This window comes from Oncorhynchus gorbuscha, linkage group LG06 (genome assembly GCF_021184085.1).
Source record: "Oncorhynchus gorbuscha isolate QuinsamMale2020 ecotype Even-year linkage group LG06, OgorEven_v1.0, whole genome shotgun sequence".
In the NCBI taxonomy this organism is placed as follows: Eukaryota; Metazoa; Chordata; class Actinopteri; order Salmoniformes; family Salmonidae; genus Oncorhynchus; species Oncorhynchus gorbuscha.
The window spans coordinates 107,430,347-107,448,671 of NC_060178.1; the positions used below are offsets into that span (position 1 = coordinate 107,430,347).

The 18,325-nt window shown below is 42.7% G+C and overlaps 2 protein-coding genes across 2 annotated transcripts in view; both read right to left on the reverse strand.

Annotated features, from left to right (window-relative positions):
- Positions 1 to 11,028, reverse strand: part of LOC124038795 (collagen alpha-1(XIX) chain-like) — a 238,629-nt gene extending 227,601 nt beyond the window's left edge. Inside the window, exons 1-2 of the mRNA XM_046354858.1 lie at positions 10,947 to 11,028; positions 10,165 to 10,227 (exon numbers count right to left, since the gene is read on the reverse strand). The gene's annotated coding sequence lies outside the window, so the exon portion shown is untranslated. The remainder of the gene's footprint in view (positions 1 to 10,164; positions 10,228 to 10,946) is intronic.
- A 3-nt stretch (positions 11,029 to 11,031) lies between these two features.
- LOC124038797 (collagen alpha-1(XIX) chain-like) overlaps positions 11,032 to 18,325 on the reverse strand; it is a gene marked incomplete at its 3' end in the record, with an annotated part of 8,461 nt that continues 1,167 nt past the window's right edge. Inside the window, exons 3-4 of the mRNA XM_046354859.1 lie at positions 14,389 to 14,469; positions 11,032 to 11,115 (exon numbers count right to left, since the gene is read on the reverse strand). Of these exons, the coding sequence (XP_046210815.1) occupies positions 11,032 to 11,115; positions 14,389 to 14,469 (165 nt within the window). The remainder of the gene's footprint in view (positions 11,116 to 14,388; positions 14,470 to 18,325) is intronic.

Genomic DNA, 18,325 nt, shown 5'->3' on the forward strand with positions numbered 1-18,325 from the left:
ACACACTGACTCTCTCTCTCTCTCTCTCTCTCTCTGTCAAACGCACTGACTCTTCTCTCTCTCTCTCTTTCTGTCAAACACACTGGCGCTTCTTCTCTCTCTTTCTGTCAAACACACTGACTCTTATCTCTCTCTCTCTTTCTGTCAAACACACTGACACTTCTCTCTCTCTTTCTTTCTGTCAAACACACTGGCGCTTCTCTCTCTTTCTGTCAAACACACTGACTCTTCTCTCTCTCTCTCTCTCTCTCTCTGTCAAACACACTGACTCTTCTCTCTCTCTCTCTTTCTGTCAAACACACTGACACTTCTCTCTCTCTCTTTCTATCAAACACACTGACTCTTCTCTCTCTCTCTCTTTCTGTCAAACACACTGGCGCTTCTTCTCTCTCTTTCTGTCAAACACACTGACTCTTCTCTCTCTCTCTTCTGTCAAACACACTGGCTCTTCTCTCTCTCTTTCTTTCTGTCAAACACACTGACTCCTCTCTCTGTGTCAAACACACTGGCTCTACTTCTCTCTCTTTCTGTCAAACACACTGGCTCTACTTCTCTCTCTTTCTGTCAAACACACTGGCTCTTTTCTCTCTTTCTGTCAAACACACTGGCTCTTCTCTCTCTCTTTCTGTCAAACACACTGGCTCTTCTCTCTCTTTCTGTCAAACACACTGGCTCTTCTCTCTCTTTCTGTCAAACACACTGGCTCTTCTCTCTCTTTCTGTCAAACACACTGGCTCTTCTCTCTCTCTTTCTGTCAAACACACTGGCTCTTCTCTCTCTTTCTGTCAAACACACTGGCTCTTCTCTCTCTTTCTGTCAAACACACTGGCTCTTCTCTCTCTTTCTGTCAAACACACTGGCTCTTCTCTCTCTTTCTGTCAAACACACTGGCTCTTCTCTCTCTCTCTTTCTTTCTGTCAAACACACTAACTCTTCTCTCTCTCTCTTTCTATCAAACACGCTGACTCTTCTCTCTCTCTCTTTCTGTAAAACACACTGGCTCTTCTCTCTCTCTTTCTTTCTGTCAAACACACTGACTCTTCTCTCTCTCTCTTTCTATCAAACACACTGACTCTTCTCTCTCTCTCTCTTTCTGTCAAACACACTGGCTCTTCTCTCTCTCTTTCTTTCTGTCAAACACACTGGCCCTTCTCTCTCTTTCTGTCAAACACACTGGCTCTTCTCTCTCTCTTTCTTTCTGTCAAACACACTGACTCTTCTCTCTCTCTCTTTCTGTCAAACACACTGACTCTTCTCTCTCTCTCTCTCTCTCTCTCTCTGTCAAACACACTGACTCTTCTCTCTCTCTCTTTCTATCAAACACACTGACTCTTCTCTCTCTCTCTCTTTCTGTCAAACACACTGGCTCTTCTCTCTCTCTTTCTTTCTGTCAAACACACTGGCTCTTCTCTCTCTTTCTGTCAAACACACTGACACTTCTCTCTCTCTCTTTCTATCAAACACACTGACTCTTCTCTCTCTCTCTCTCTTTCTGTCAAACACACTGGCGCTTCTTCTCTCTCTTTCTGTCAAACACACTGACTCTTCTCTCTCTCTCTCTCTCTTTCTGTCAAACACACTGACACTTCTCTCTCTCTTTCTTTCTGTCAAACACACTGGCGCTTCTTCTCTCTCTTTCTGTCAAACACACTGACTCTTCTCTCTCTCTCTCTCTCTCTGTCAAACACACTGACACTTCTCTCTCTCTCTTTCTATCAAACACACTGACTCTTCTCTCTCTCTCTCTTTCTGTCAAACACACTGGCGCTTCTTCTCTCTCTTTCTGTCAAACACACTGACTCTTCTCTCTCTCTCTCTTTCTGTCAAACACACTGACTCTTCTCTCTCTCTCTCTCTCTCTCTCTGTCAAACGCACTGACTCTTCTCTCTCTCTCTCTTTCTGTCAAACACACTGACTCTTCTCTCTCTCTCTCTTTCTGTCAAACACACTGGCGCTTCTTCTCTCTCTTTCTGTCAAACACACTGACTCTTCTCTCTCTCTCTCTTTCTGTCAAACACACTGGCTCTTCTCTCTCTCTTTCTGTCAAACACACTGGCTCTTCTCTCTCTTTCTGTCAAACACACTGGCTCTTCTCTCTCTTTCTGTCAAACACACTGACTCTTCTCTCTCTCTCTCTTTCTGTCAAACACACTGACACTTCTCTCTCTCTTTCTTTCTGTCAAACACACTGACTCTTCTCTCTCTCTCTCTCTCTCTCTGTCAAACACACTGACACTTCTCTCTCTCTCTTTCTATCAAACACACTGACTCTTCTCTCTCTCTCTTTCTGTCAAACACACTGGCGCTTCTTCTCTCTCTTTCTGTCAAACACACTGACTCTTCTCTCTCTCTCTCTTTCTGTCAAACACACTGGCTCTTCTCTCTCTCTTTCTGTCAAACACACTGGCTCTTCTCTCTCTTTCTGTCAAACACACTGGCTCTTCTCTCTCTTTCTGTCAAACACACTGGCTCTTCTCTCTCTTTCTGTCAAACACACTGGCTCTTCTCTCTCTCTCTTTCTGTCAAACACACTGATTCTTCTCTCTCTCTCTCTTTCTATCAAACACGCTGACTCTTCTCTCTCTCTCTCTTTCTGTAAAACACACTGGCTCTTCTCTCTCTCTTTCTTTCTGTCAAACACACTGACTCTTCTCTCTCTCTCTTTCTATCAAACACACTGACTCTTCTCTCTCTCTCTCTTTCTGTCAAACACACTGGCTCTTCTCTCTCTCTTTCTTTCTGTCAAACACACTGGCTCTTCTCTCTCTTTCTGTCAAACACACTGGCTCTTCTCTCTCTCTTTCTTTCTGTCAAACACACTGACTCTTCTCTCTCTCTCTTTCTGTCAAACACACTGACTCTTCTCTCTCTCTCTCTGTCAAACACACTGACTCTTCTCTCTCTCTCTCTTTCTGTCAAACACACTGACACTTCTCTCTCTCTCTCTCTTTCTATCAAACAAACTGACTCTTCTCTCTCTCTCTCTTTCTGTCAAACACACTGGCGCTTCTTCTCTCTCTTTCTGTCAAACACACTGACTCTTCTCTCTCTCTCTCTTTCTGTCAAACACACTGACACTTCTCTCTCTCTTTCTTTCTGTTAAACACACTGGCGCTTCTTCTCTCTCTTTCTGTCAAACACACTGACTCTTCTCTCTCTCTCTCTCTCTCTCTCTGTCAAACACACTGACTCTTCTCTCTCTCTCTCTTTCTGTCAAACACACTGACACTTCTCTCTCTCTCTTTCTATCAAACACACTGACTCTTCTCTCTCTCTCTCTTTCTGTCAAACACACTGGCGCTTCTCTCTCTCTCTTTCTGTCAAACACACTGATTCTTCTCTCTCTCTCTTTCTATCAAACACGCTGACTCTTCTCTCTCTCTCTCTTTCTGTAAAACACACTGGCTCTTCTCTCTCTCTTTCTTTCTGTCAAACACACTGACTCTTCTCTCTCTCTCTTTCTATCAAACACACTGACTCTTCTCTCTCTCTCTCTTTCTGTCAAACACACTGGCTCTTCTCTCTCTCTTTCTTTCTGTCAAACACACTGGCTCTTCTCTCTCTTTCTGTCAAACACACTGGCTCTTCTCTCTCTCTTTCTTTCTGTCAAACACACTGACACTTCTCTCTCTCTCTTTCTGTCAAACACACTGACTCTTCTCTCTCTCTCTCTGTCAAACACACTGACTCTTCTCTCTCTCTCTCTTTCTGTCAAACACACTGACACTTCTCTCTCTCTCTCTTTCTATCAAACACACTGACTCTTCTCTCTCTCTCTCTTTCTGTCAAACACACTGGCGCTTCTTCTCTCTCTTTCTGTCAAACACACTGACTCTTCTCTCTCTCTCTCTTTCTGTCAAACACACTGACACTTCTCTCTCTCTTTCTTTCTGTTAAACACACTGGCGCTTCTTCTCTCTCTTTCTGTCAAACACACTGACTCTTCTCTCTCTCTCTCTCTCTCTCTCTGTCAAACACACTGACTCTTCTCTCTCTCTCTCTTTCTGTCAAACACACTGACACTTCTCTCTCTCTCTTTCTATCAAACACACTGACTCTTCTCTCTCTCTCTCTTTCTGTCAAACACACTGGCGCTTCTTCTCTCTCTTTCTGTCAAACACACGGACTCTTCTCTCTCTCTCTCTTTCTGTCAAACACACTGACTCTTCTCTCTCTCTCTTTCTGTCAAACACACTGACTCTTCTCTCTCTCTCTCTCTCTCTCTCTCTCTCTCTCTCTCTCTCTCTCTCTCTCTCTCTGTCAAACGCACTGACTCTTCTCTCTCTCTCTCTTTCTGTCAAACACACTGACACTTCTCTCTCTCTCTTTCTATCAAACACATTGACTCTTCTCTCTCTCTCTTTCTGTCAAACACACTGGCGCTTCTTCTCTCTCTTTCTGTCAAACACACTGACTCTTCTCTCTCTCTCTCTTTCTGTCAAACACACTGACACTTCTCTCTCTCTTTCTTTCTGTCAAACACACTGGCGCTTCTCTCTCTTTCTGTCAAACACACTGACTCTTCTCTCTCTCTCTCTCTCTCTCTCTCTGTCAAACACACTGACTCTTCTCTCTCTCTCTCTTTCTGTCAAACACACTGACACTTCTCTCTCTCTCTCTTTCTATCAAACACACTGACTCTTCTCTCTCTCTCTCTCTTTCTGTCAAACACACTGGCGCTTCTTCTCTCTCTTTCTGTCAAACACACTGACTCTTCTCTCTCTTTCTGTCAAACACACTGACACTTCTCTCTCTCTTTCTTTCTGTCAAACACACTGGCGCTTCTTCTCTCTCTTTCTGTCAAACACACTGACTCTTCTCTCTCTCTCTCTCTCTCTGTCAAACACACTGACACTTCTCTCTCTCTCTTTCTATCAAACACACTGACTCTTCTCTCTCTCTCTCTTTCTGTCAAACACACTGGCGCTTCTTCTCTCTCTTTCTGTCAAACACACTGACTCTTCTCTCTCTCTCTCTTTCTGTCAAACACACTGACTCTTCTCTCTCTCTCTTTCTGTCAAACACACTGACTCTTCTCTCTCTCTCTCTCTCTGTCAAACGCACTGACTCTTCTCTCTCTCTCTCTTTCTGTCAAACACACTGACTCTTCTCTCTCTCTCTCTTTCTGTCAAACACACTGGCGCTTCTTCTCTCTCTTTCTGTCAAACACACTGACTCTTCTCTCTCTCTCTCTTTCTGTCAAACACACTGGCTCTTCTCTCTCTCTTTCTGTCAAACACACTGGCTCTTCTCTCTCTTTCTGGCAAACACACTGGCTCTTCTCTCTCTTTCTGTCAAACACACTGACTCTTCTCTCTCTCTCTCTTTCTGTCAAACACACTGACACTTCTCTCTCTCTTTCTTTCTGTCAAACACACTGACTCTTCTCTCTCTCTCTCTCTCTCTGTCAAACACACTGACACCTCTCTCTCTCTCTTTCTATCAAACACACTGACTCTTCTCTCTCTCTCTCTTTCTGTCAAACACACTGGCGCTTCTTCTCTCTCTTTCTGTCAAACACACTGACTCTTCTCTCTCTCTCTCTTTCTGTCAAACACACTGACACTTCTCTCTCTCTTTCTTTCTGTCAAACACACTGACTCTTCTCTCTCTCTCTCTCTCTCTGTCAAACACACTGACACCTCTCTCTCTCTCTTTCTATCAAACACACTGACTCTTCTCTCTCTCTCTCTTTCTGTCAAACACACTGGCTCTTCTCTCTCTCTTTCTGTCAAACACACTGGCTCTTCTCTCTCTTTCTGGCAAACACACTGGCTCTTCTCTCTCTTTCTGTCAAACACACTGACTCTTCTCTCTCTCTCTCTTTCTGTCAAACACACTGACACTTCTCTCTCTCTCTCTTTCTGTCAAACACACTGGCGCTTCTTCTCTCTCTTTCTGTCAAACACACTGACCCTTCTCTCTCTCTCTCTTTCTGTCAAACACACTGGCTCTTCTCTCTCTCTTTCTGTCAAACACACTGGCTCTTCTCTCTCTTTCTGTCAAACACACTGGCTCTTCTCTCTCTTTCTGTCAAACACACTGGCTCTTCTCTCTCTTTCTGTCAAACACACTGGCTCTTCTCTCTCTCTCTTTCTGTCAAACACACTGATTCTTCTCTCTCTCTCTCTCTTTCTATCAAACACGCTGACTCTTCTCTCTCTCTCTTTCTGTAAAACACACTGGCTCTTCTCTCTCTCTTTCTTTCTGTCAAACACACTGACTCTTCTCTCTCTCTCTTTCTATCAAACACACTGACTCTTCTCTCTCTCTCTCTTTCTGTCAAACACACTGGCTCTTCTCTCTCTCTTTCTTTCTGTCAAACACACTGGCTCTTCTCTCTCTTTCTGTCAAACACACTGGCTCTTCTCTCTCTCTTTTTTTCTGTCAAACACACTGACTCTTCTCTCTCTCTCTTTCTGTCAAACACACTGACTCTTCTCTCTCTCTCTCTGTCAAACACACTGACTCTTCTCTCTCTCTCTTTTCTGTCAAACACACTGACACTTCTTCTCTCTCTCTTTCTATCAAACACACTGACTCTTCTCTCTCTCTTCTTTCTGTCAAACACACTGGCGCTTCTTCTCTCTCTTTCTGTCAAACACACTGACTCTTCTCTCTCTCTCTCTTTCTGTCAAACACACTGACACTTCTCTCTCTCTTTCTTTCTGTTAAACACACTGGCGCTTCTTCTCTCTCTTTCTGTCAAACACACTGACTCTTCTCTCTCTCTCTCTCTCTTTCTATCAAACACACTGACTCTTCTCTCTCTCTCTCTTTCTGTCAAACACACTGGCGCTTCTTCTCTCTCTTTCTGTCAAACACACTGACACTTCTCTCTCTCTCTTTCTATCAAACACACTGACTCTTCTCTCTCTCTCTCTTTCTGTCAAACACACTGGCGCTTCTTCTCTCTCTTTCTGTCAAACACACGGACTCTTCTCTCTCTCTCTCTCTCTCTCTCTCTCTCTCTCTCTCTCTCTCTCTCTCTCTCTCTCTCTCTCTCTCTGTCAAACGCACTGACTCTTCTCTCTCTCTCTCTTTCTGTCAAACACACTGACACTTCTCTCTCTCTCTTTCTATCAAACACATTGACTCTTCTCTCTCTCTCTTTCTGTCAAACACACTGGCGCTTCTTCTCTCTCTTTCTGTCAAACACACTGACTCTTCTCTCTCTCTCTCTTTCTGTCAAACACACTGACACTTCTCTCTCTCTTTCTTTCTGTCAAACACACTGGCGCTTCTCTCTCTGTCAAACACACTGACTCTTCTCTCTCTCTCTCTCTCTCTCTCTCTCTCTCTCTGTCAAACACACTGACTCTTCTCTCTCTCTCTCTTTCTGTCAAACACACTGACACTTCTCTCTCTCTCTCTTTCTATCAAACACACTGACTCTTCTCTCTCTCTCTCTTTCTGTCAAACACACTGACTCTTCTCTCTCTCTCTCTTTCTGTCAAACACACTGACTCTTCTCTCTCTCTCTCTTTCTGTCAAACACACTGGCGCTTCTTCTCTTTCTTTCTGTCAAACACACTGACTCTTCTCTCTCTCTCTTTCTGTCAAACACACTGACTCTTCTCTCTCTCTCTCTGTCAAACACACTGACTCTTCTCTCTCTCTCTCTTTCTGTCAAACACACTGACACTTCTCTCTCTCTCTCTTTCTATCAAACACACTGACTCTTCTCTCTCTCTCTCTTTCTGTCAAACACACTGGCGCTTCTTCTCTCTCTTTCTGTCAAACACACTGACTCTTCTCTCTCTCTCTCTTTCTGTCAAACACACTGACACTTCTCTCTCTTTCTTTCTGTTAAACACACTGGCGCTTCTTCTCTCTCTTTCTGTCAAACACACTGACTCTTCTCTCTCTCTCTCTCTCTTTCTATCAAACACACTGACTCTTCTCTCTCTCTCTCTTTCTGTCAAACACACTGGCGCTTCTTCTCTCTCTTTCTGTCAAACACACTGACACTTCTCTCTCTCTCTTTCTATCAAACACACTGACTCTTCTCTCTCTCTCTCTTTCTGTCAAACACACTGGCGCTTCTTCTCTCTCTTTCTGTCAAACACACGGACTCTTCTCTCTCTCTCTCTCTCTCTCTCTCTCTCTCTCTCTCTCTCTCTCTCTCTCTCTCTCTCTCTCTCTCTCTCTCTCTCTCTCTCTCTCTCTCTCTCTCTCTCTGTCAAACGCACTGACTCTTCTCTCTCTCTCTCTTTCTGTCAAACACACTGACACTTCTCTCTCTCTCTTTCTATCAAACACATTGACTCTTCTCTCTCTCTCTTTCTGTCAAACACACTGGCGCTTCTTCTCTCTCTTTCTGTCAAACACACTGACTCTTCTCTCTCTCTCTCTTTCTGTCAAACACACTGACACTTCTCTCTCTCTTTCTTTCTGTCAAACACACTGGCGCTTCTCTCTCTGTCAAACACACTGACTCTTCTCTCTCTCTCTCTCTCTCTCTCTCTCTCTCTCTCTCTCTCTCTGTCAAACACACTGACTCTTCTCTCTCTCTCTCTTTCTGTCAAACACACTGACACTTCTCTCTCTCTCTCTTTCTATCAAACACACTGACTCTTCTCTCTCTCTCTCTTTCTGTCAAACACACTGACTCTTCTCTCTCTCTCTCTTTCTGTCAAACACACTGACTCTTCTCTCTCTCTCTCTTTCTGTCAAACACACTGGCGCTTCTTCTCTTTCTTTCTGTCAAACACACTGACTCTTCTCTCTCTCTCTCTTTCTGTCAAACACACTGGCGCTTCTTCTCTCTCTTTCTGTCAAACACACTGACTCTTCTCTCTCTCTCTCTCTTTCTGTCAAACACACTGACACTTCTCTCTCTCTCTTTCTATCAAACACACTGACTCTTCTCTCTCTCTCTCTTTCTGTCAAACACACTGGCGCTTCTTCTCTCTCTCTTTCTGTCAAACACACTGACTCTTCTCTCTCTCTCTCTTTCTGTCAAACACACTGACACTTCTCTCTCTCTCTTTCTATCAAACACACTGACTCCTCTCTCTCTCTCTCTTTCTGTCAAACACACTGGCGCTTCTTCTCTCTCTCTTTCTGTCAAACACACTGACTCTTCTCTCTCTCTCTTTCTCCATTACTGCATTCACACGCTCATCTGCCATATACACAAGTGTCCCTATGCTGAGGGAGTGAAAATTATGGAGGATGTATTAGACCCTCCGATAGCCACTTCAAAGGCTTCAGAGCGATGTGGAATCCCATAACGCACCACATTATTGTGTGAAATTCGCAAAATTTCACACAAAACAATGGAGAGGCGTAATGGAGCGCCACCTGTACTTGTTTGTGTCTGATTTCAAGGCTTGAAACACGTAGCAAATGAAATGTTGAACTGATACTGATGGTTAAATCATGGAGGATAACCGTCAATACAGTCTGGGACATATTTCCATTGTTAAATCATGGAGGATAACACGCAATACAGTCTGGGACATATTTCCATTGTTAAATCATGGAGGAAAACACGCAATACAGTCTGGGACATATTTCCATTGTTAAATCATGGAGGATAATACGCAATAGAGTCTGGGACATATTTCCATTGTTAAATCATGGAGGATAACACGCAATACAGTCTGGGACATATTTCCATTGTTAAATCATGGAGGATAACACGCAATACAGTCTGGGACATATTTCCATTGTTAAATCATGGAGGATAACACACAATCCAGGACATATTTCCTTATTTCTGTCTCCGTCTGTGTCTGTCTTTTCTATGTCTGTCTTTTCTTTGTCTCCGTCTCCGTCTGCCTCCGTCTCTGTCTGCCTCCGTCTCTGTCTGCCTCCGTCTCTGTCTGCCTCAGTCTCTGTCTGCCTCCGTCTCTGTCTGCCTCCGTCTCTGTCTGCCTCCGTCTGCCTCCGTCTCTGTCTGCCTCCGTCTCTGTCTGTCTCCATCTCTGTCTGTCTTTTCTCTGTCTGTCTTTTCTCTGTCTGTCTTTTCTCTGTCTCTGTCTGTCTTTTCTCCATCTCCGTCTTTGTCTCTCTTCCTGAAATATGTAACTAAGGAAGCACAACAGCTTTATCTCTGTTAGAATTGTAACTGAATTCTACAGGTACAATACCTGTGTACACTTATAGAGTCATGATGGTATTTACTGAGCCAGATAGATATTCAACATCTCCTTTACCTTGTCTCCTTGATCGCCTTTCTGTCCTGGAAGTCCTGCCAAGCCTGGTAGACCTTGATCACCCTACAAAGAACAAGAACATTTAATTGATGTAATTTACCTGAACTAGCTTGCTAATGACTGTCCGTCCACACATTAAAAACTCCCCAAAGACATGAGAGATTCCCCAAGGTACCCCTCTGTCTGAAGTCTGCTGTCAGAACACTTCCATGGACATTAGTGGAACCACCTCTGGAGATGGCGGCCATGCCTCAAACAAAGCAACTGTGCCAAATTACTGCTAATAAGCTTTTATTTCCTGCCTTTGGTTGGCATCCAAGAAAACCCATTGGCATAAATGTGCTTTAATTTGGTATTTATTATCTTGTTTAATACGTTTGGTGTCAGCAGTGGGATATCTGAATGCATAGTTCCATTAGAACAGAACACTAAAACCCAATAGGATTATATTTGCTGTTTGGACAGATTGTAGCTGAGGATTGCTCAACTCCGATCTCCTATATCGAGGTTGAGTTGAGTATTGATAAGTGGTCGCACGATTTGCTAGCAACAACATTGAGTTGCCACCAGTCGATACTTGACGTTCTGAAAACGCTTACCTGTACCTATTTTAGTCCTGTACAACAAGAAGTCCTTCCGAAGGGTGCTGAAATTCATACTTTTACTAAAAATGTTTATCGAATACAATGGCACCCTATTCCCTATTGGCCTTGGTCAAAAGTAGTGCACAAAACAGAGAATAGAGTGCTGTTTGGGACGTAGAATATTTCTATGGACTGTACCTTCTCTGCTGAACATTGACATCTGTCACTGCTGGAATGCTGGACCCGCTGGACCCGAGCTGGCTGGACGGGCTGGGAGAGCATCCGGGGGGAGCTGGCCTGCTCCATCTGTATCCAAGGGATTGGGAGTCACCCCTCCAGCACCAGGGCCCTCCCTGCTAGGCTCACACTGTAGGATCAATACAAAGATTTACAGTTGGGATTTTTACTATTTTGTTGCCTTACAACCTGGGATTAAAATAGATTTTGGGGGGGTTTGTATCATTTGATTCACACGACATGCCTACCACTTTGAAGATGCAAAATATTAATTTAATGTGAAACAAACACGAAATAAGACAATAAAACAGAAAACTTGAGCATGCATAACTATTCACTCCCCCCCCCCCCAAAGTCTATACTTTGTAGAGCCACCTTTTTGCAGCAATTACAGCTGCAAGTCTCTTGGGGTATGTCTCTATCTAGCCACTGAGATTTTTGCCTATTCTTTAAGGCAAAACTGCTCCAGCTCCTTCAAGTTGGATGGGTTCGCTGGTGTACAAAGTCATACCACAGATTCTCAATTGGATTGAGGTCTGGGCTTTGACAAGGCCATTCTAAGACATGCAAATGTTTCCCCTTAAATCACTCAAGTGTTGTTTTAGCAGTATGCTTAAGGTCATTGTCCTGCTGGAAGGTGAACCTCCGTACCAGTCTCAAATCTCTGGAAGACTGAAATAGGTTTCCCTAAAAAATGTCCCTGTATTTAGCGCCATCCATCATTCCTTCAATTCTGACCAGTTTCCCAGGTCCTGCCGATGAAAACATCCCCACAGCATGATGCTGCCACCACCATGCTTTAACTGTGGAGATGGTATTCTTGGGATTATGAGAGGTGTTGGGTTTGTACCAGACATAGCGTTTTCCTTGATGGCCAAAAAGCTCTATTTTAGTCTTGTCTGACCAGAGTACCTTCTTCCATATGTTTGGGGAGTCTCCCACGTGCCTTTTGGCGAACACCAAACGTGCTTCCTTATTTTTTTCTTTAAGCAATGTCTTTTTTCTGGCCACTCTTCTGTAGTCCAGCTCTGTGGAGTGTATGGCTTAAAGTGGTCCTATGGACAGATACTGCAATCTCCGTTGTGGAGCTTTGCAGCTCCTTCAGGGTTATCTTTGGTGTCTTTGTTGCATCTCTGATTAATGCCCTCCTTGCCTGGTCTGTGAGTTTTGGTGGGTGGCCCTCTCTTGACAGGTTTGTTGTAGTGCCACATTCTTTCAATGTTTTAATAATGGATTTTTATAACCGAACCCTGATCTGTACTTCTCCACTCCCTGACCTGTTTGGAGCTCATTGGGCTTCATGGTGCAGCTTGCTTGGTGGTGCCTCTTGCTTAGTCATGTTGCAGACTGTGGGGCCTTTCAGAACAGGTGTACATATACTGAGATCATGTGACAGATCATGTGGCACTTGCACACAGGTGGACTTAAGTTCATTTGTTAATTAGTTCTGAAGGTAACTGGTTGCACCAGATCTTATTTAGGGGCTGAATACCTTTACACGCACCACTTTTCAGTTTTTTAAATTGTTTTAATTGTTTGAAACAAGTTTTTTTTTTCATTTCACCAATTTGGACTATTTTATATATGTCCACTGCATACAAACTGTTTAGACACATTACTCTGCTATTTAAGGGCCAGTTTCCTGGAACCACCTTAAGCCTAATCATTTCATGTTGTTATTCAATTATGTTTTCTAGTTCACTTGAACTTGAGTCCAGGGCTAGACAGAATTTTGGTCTAGAAAGCAATGTATAATCTCCATTGAAAGTGCTATTTAGTTTAGGAGTAGGCTTAATTTGGGAATAGGAAACCAGACAATTATAATACAACACATGTTGAAATGCAGTTCTCAAATAGTCTGAAATGTAATAACAGTCCAGTACCACTACCATATTTATAATCAGTTAATGTCTAATGATTCATTGACCCAGTGAGATACCTTAATTACTGTGGAACTAGATGACTGTCCCAGGGGAATGAGGAAAGGACAATACTTAAAGGACAATACTTAAGGTTTTGAATGCCAATACACTATTTCCTACCATATTGACTGAGCCCCAGTACTGAAACTCAATGCACACTGAGGTAACATCCTGGTTATGGATATATATTAGAACTGTCAGAGGCCAAAGGTGAGAGGTCACTGAAACACACTATTTCCAACCATATAGACCACATGTGACCTAGCACATTGAATCAACATAACCCAACACTCACTGAGGTAACATCCTGGTTATGGATATATATTAGAACTGTCAGAGGCCAAAGGTGAGAGGTCACTGAAACACACTATTTCCAACCATATAGACCACATGTGACCTAGCACATTGAATCAACATAACCCAACACTCACTGAGATAACATCCTGGTTATGGATATATATTAGAACTGTCAGAGGCCAAAGGTGAGAGGTCACTGAAACACACTATTTCCAACCATATAGACCACATGTGACCTAGCACATTGAATCAACATAACCCAACACTCACTGAGATGACATCCTGGTTATGGATATATATTAGAACTGTCAGAGGCCAAAGGTGAGAGGTCACTGAAACACACTATTTCCAACCATATAGACCACATGTGACCTAGCACATTGAATCAACATAACCCAACACTCACTGAGATGACAACATGGTTATGAATACATGTAGGCCTAACTGTCAAAAGGTCAAAGGTCACTTCTCCTTTTAAACACAGTTAGCAGTCCAAATTGCACGCTTTTTCCTATGGGCTCTGGTCAAACGTAGTGCACTATACTGGGAATAGGGTGCTATTTGGGATTCATCCACAGTCTGTAAGGTCACTCTCCATTGACCTGGTCTGCAATATGATCTAACAGAAGAATATCTATCTATCAATCTATCAATCAAATGTATTGATAAATCCTGTTTTACATCAGCAGCTGTCACAAAGATATTGCACAGTAACCTGGATAAGATGTCCCCTATGGAAGAAACATCATTCATTTGGGTAGTTTTCAAGAAGGACAAACACAACTCAACCAGATTATGTTACATATTGCCCTTAAATTTAAATATCGACCAAGAAGCCAGTTCCACTGCTTTAAAAAGATATATTCCCCTCTTACAATTGGCTCATTCACCCCCCTCCTCTCCCCTGTAACTATTCCCCAGGTCGTTGCTGTAAATGAGAATGTGTTCTCAGTCAACTTACCTGGTAAAAAAAATAAAAATAAAATCAGGGACTGATTTAGACCTGGGAAAGCAGGTGGGTGCAATTAATTATCAGGTAGAACAGAAAACTAGAAGTACTCCAGAATTTATAGGGTAATAATTGAATAACCCTGCTCTACTGTATATCAAGCCACGTCGAAGGTCTCATGTACAGTGTGTCCTAAAATGTGCACTGTACATAAAAGGAGTGTAAAAGATCTTACCGTAGATCCTGCCTGCTCACAGCAGTTCTCCATCTCAGCCAGGTATGGGTCACAGTAGATCAGGATTTGTTGCAGTTCGATCTGGAGAGAAAGACATCTGTTAGGGACATTATGATGATTCAGATATAGAGAAAACTTTTTGAAAACTTTTCAAAAAGCTAACAATGTATATTTTGAAATATGAAAATGTTTCTTTGACCGAAACTAAGCAACCCCAGCAAACCAAAATTGGTTCTGTGAAAGTTCCCAGAACATTAGTTTGTTCGCGGCAAATGTTTTTTTTAGAATGCTTGTATAAAACATTTGCCTGATGCTTCAAGAACATTCAAGATCTTTCTTCAAGTTCTTTAACAGGTTCCCAGAATGTTTCATTAGGTTGTGGGAACAGTCTGGTGGGAACTTTTGGGGACATCACAAAAGATATGTTCCCCAAACACAAAAGCTGTCCAGTTGGGCCTCCGCTTCTAGAATGGTTCTTTAAGGGTGCAAAAAACATGAGATATTACAAGTACGTTCCCAGAACACATTTCCTCTGTTCTTTAAAGGTTCCAATAATATTTCATTAGATTGTGGTAACACTGACTGGACAAGAGATATGTTCCCAAAACACAAAAACTGTCCAGTTATGCAAACATTCAGTTACCACATAAAATGTTATTTGTCACAAGCGCCGAATACAACAGGCCCGTCAGGAAGTCCAGGATCCAGTTGCAGAGGGAGTTGTTAGTCCCAGGGTCCTTAGTGAGTGATGAGCTTTATGGGCACTATGGTGTTGAAAGCTGAGCTGTAGTCAATGAACAGCATTCTCACATAGGTGTTCCTTTTCTCCAGGTGGGAAAGAGCAGTGAGGAGTGCGATTGAGATTGCATCATCTGTGGATCTGTTGGGGCTGTACGCTAATTGGAATGAGGCTAGGGTTGCTGGGATGATGGTGTTGATGTGAGCCATGACCAGCCTTTCTAAGCACTTCATGGCTATCGACGTGAGTGCAACAGTTCGGTAGTCATTTAGGCAGGTTACATTCACTTTCTTGGACACAGGGACTATGGTGGTCTGCTTCAAACATGTAGGTATTACAGACTCGGTCAGAGGTTGAAAATGTCAGTGAAGACACTTGCCAGTTGGTCCGTGCATGCTCTGAGTACACGTCAAGGTAATCCAGCCTTTCTGATGTGAGCAACATCTGTTTAAGGGTCTTGCTCACATCAGCAATGGACAATGTGATCACACAGCTGTCCAGTTTCCATTTGTAGTCCGTAATAGTTTACAATTCCTGTCACATCCAACGAGCGTCAGAGCAGGTGTAGTAGGATTCAATCTTAGTCCTGTATTCACGCTTTGCCTGATTGATGGTTTGTCTGAGGGCAAAGCGGGATTTCTAATAAGCGTCTGGATTTGTGTCCCGCTCCTTGAAAGCAGCAGCTCTAGCCTTTAGCTCATGAGGATGTTGCCTGTAATCCATGACTTCTGGTTGGAAAATGTACGTACTGACACTGTGGGGACGACGTCGTCGATGCACTTATTGATGAATCCGGTGACTGAGGTGGTATTCTCCATTATGCCATTGGATGAATCCCGGAAAATATTCCAGTCTGTGCTAGCAAAACAGTCCTGTAGCGTAGCATCCGCGTCATCTGACCAGTTCCGTATTGAGCGAGTCACTGGTACTTCCTGATTTCGTTTAGGTAAAAAGGATTGCCTGCATTAAAGTCCCCGGCCACTAGGAGCGGCGCTTCTAGATGAGCATTTTCTTGTTTGCTTATTGCCTTATACAGTTCATTAAGTGCTGTCTTAGTGCCCGCATCGGTTTGTTGTGGTAAATAGATAGCTAGGGAAAATATAGATGAAAACTCTCTTGGTAGATAGTGTGGTCTACAGCTTATCATGAGGTACTCTCCCTCAGGCGAGCAATACCTTGAGACCTCTTTAATATTAGACACCAGCTGTTATTCATCTTACCAGACGTATCTGTTCTGTCCTGCCGATGCATGGAAAACTCAGCCAACTGTATAAAATCTGTGTCGTGGTCCAGCCACGACTCGGTAAAACATCAGATATTACAGGTTTTAATGTCCCGTTGGTAGGATAGTTTCGAGCGGAGAATTGGTATGATAGTCTCACACGGCGCTCATCCAGTTTATTTTCCAGTCACTGCACGTTGGCCAATAGAACGGATGGTAGAGGCGGGTTACTCACTCACCGACAACTTCTCACAAGGCACCCCGATTTCCGCCCCTGTATTTCCGTCTTTTCTTCACGCGAATGACAGGGATTTGGGCCTGGTATCGGAGAAGCAGTATATCCTTTGTGTCAGACTTATTAAAGAAAAAAATATTTGTCCAGTTCTAGTTAAGAAATCACTGTTCTGATATCCAAAAGCTATTTTGAGTCATAAGAGACGTTAGCAGCAACATTATGTGCAAAATAAGTTAGTAACAATGCGAAAAAACACACAAAATAACACAGTTGGTTAGAAGCCTGTAAAATGGCAGCCATCACCTCTGGCGCCATTCCCATGATGATGGTTTTGGAATCGTGCATGGCCATGCAATCTTGGGTGAACAGGGAGTACAGGTGGGGACCAAGCATGCACCCCTGAGGGTCCCCCTTGTTGAGGATCAGCGTGGCAGATGTGTTGTTGCCTACCCTTACCACCTGAGATCATCCTTGTAATATCAGGTGAAACATTGTAGAATCATCCACATAACTGGACAGTTTGTTGTTTTGGGAACATCTATTTTGTGATGTACCCTGTCATGACGTTGGCCTGTGAGTAACCTTTTAGTGAATGTTAGGAGAACGTTACCTGTGGGTAAGGTTTATGACCTCCCCCCATAAATACCTTTCTCCCTTGCCTATCTCTTGACTCATAGAGAGGAAAGGAAAGGAACCATATTTTGGTAATAGAACCAGTTGAAAATATGCGTTAGTACTTCATGAATATGATATCAGTTTGGTTGTCATCTGAGACATTATGACTGATGACAGGACGACCTAAACAGTATCTGGGAAAGTCTACACATTATAGTTATCAGATTCACATGGAACTGTTGTGCAATTCAAATGTTTAAATATACAATTATTTGTGAAAAGCTTAAATGTAATTTTAGCTTCCAAATGAGATATTTGGGTTTTCATATTTTACGATATAAAGCCTTAACGAAAATGTAACCTCCTGTTCCAAGGACGATTGTTCTTCAAATCTTCCCGCTCTTTCACTCAAACCCAACCCCCGTCCTTTGTGTAACCAGCTGTCATATCTGTTCCCTCCGCTAGGGACGTTATCCTTTATGACATCATTTGTAATCAATGTATGATTCATTCTGTGTATATGTAATTCTGTGTGATTAGTTAGATATTTAGTAAATAAATAATTAAACCCAATTCTGTATTGCTGATTCAACTTGTAAGCCAGGGTTCGTGAAGACAACCAAGAATTTACAACTTTCAGATGAGACTGAAATAAGGTGACGATTAATATTGACTGCTATTAATGTAAAATATTACTAGGTCTTTAAGAGTTTATTCGGAAGATAACAGCTCTATAAATATTATTTCATGGTGCCCCGACTTTCTAGTTAATTACATTTACATGATTAGCTCAATCAGGTAATATTAATTACGAAGAAAGGATTTTATAGAATAGCATGTCATATCACTTAATCCGGCATAGCCAAAGACACGACAACCCTCAATGATCCCACCAGACTGTTCCCACGACCTAATGAAACATTCTGGGAACCTTTAACGAACAGGCTAAATGTGTTGTAGGAATGCTCTCGCAACATCAGGCAAATGTTAAACATTCATCACCATGAATGGACAGCTTTTGTGTAACAAGAACATTTGTGACAACCTAACAAATGTTCTGGGAACTTTCACAGAGCCAATTTTGGTTTGCTGGGAAATGTATTTATTTATTTATTAATTAAATTAT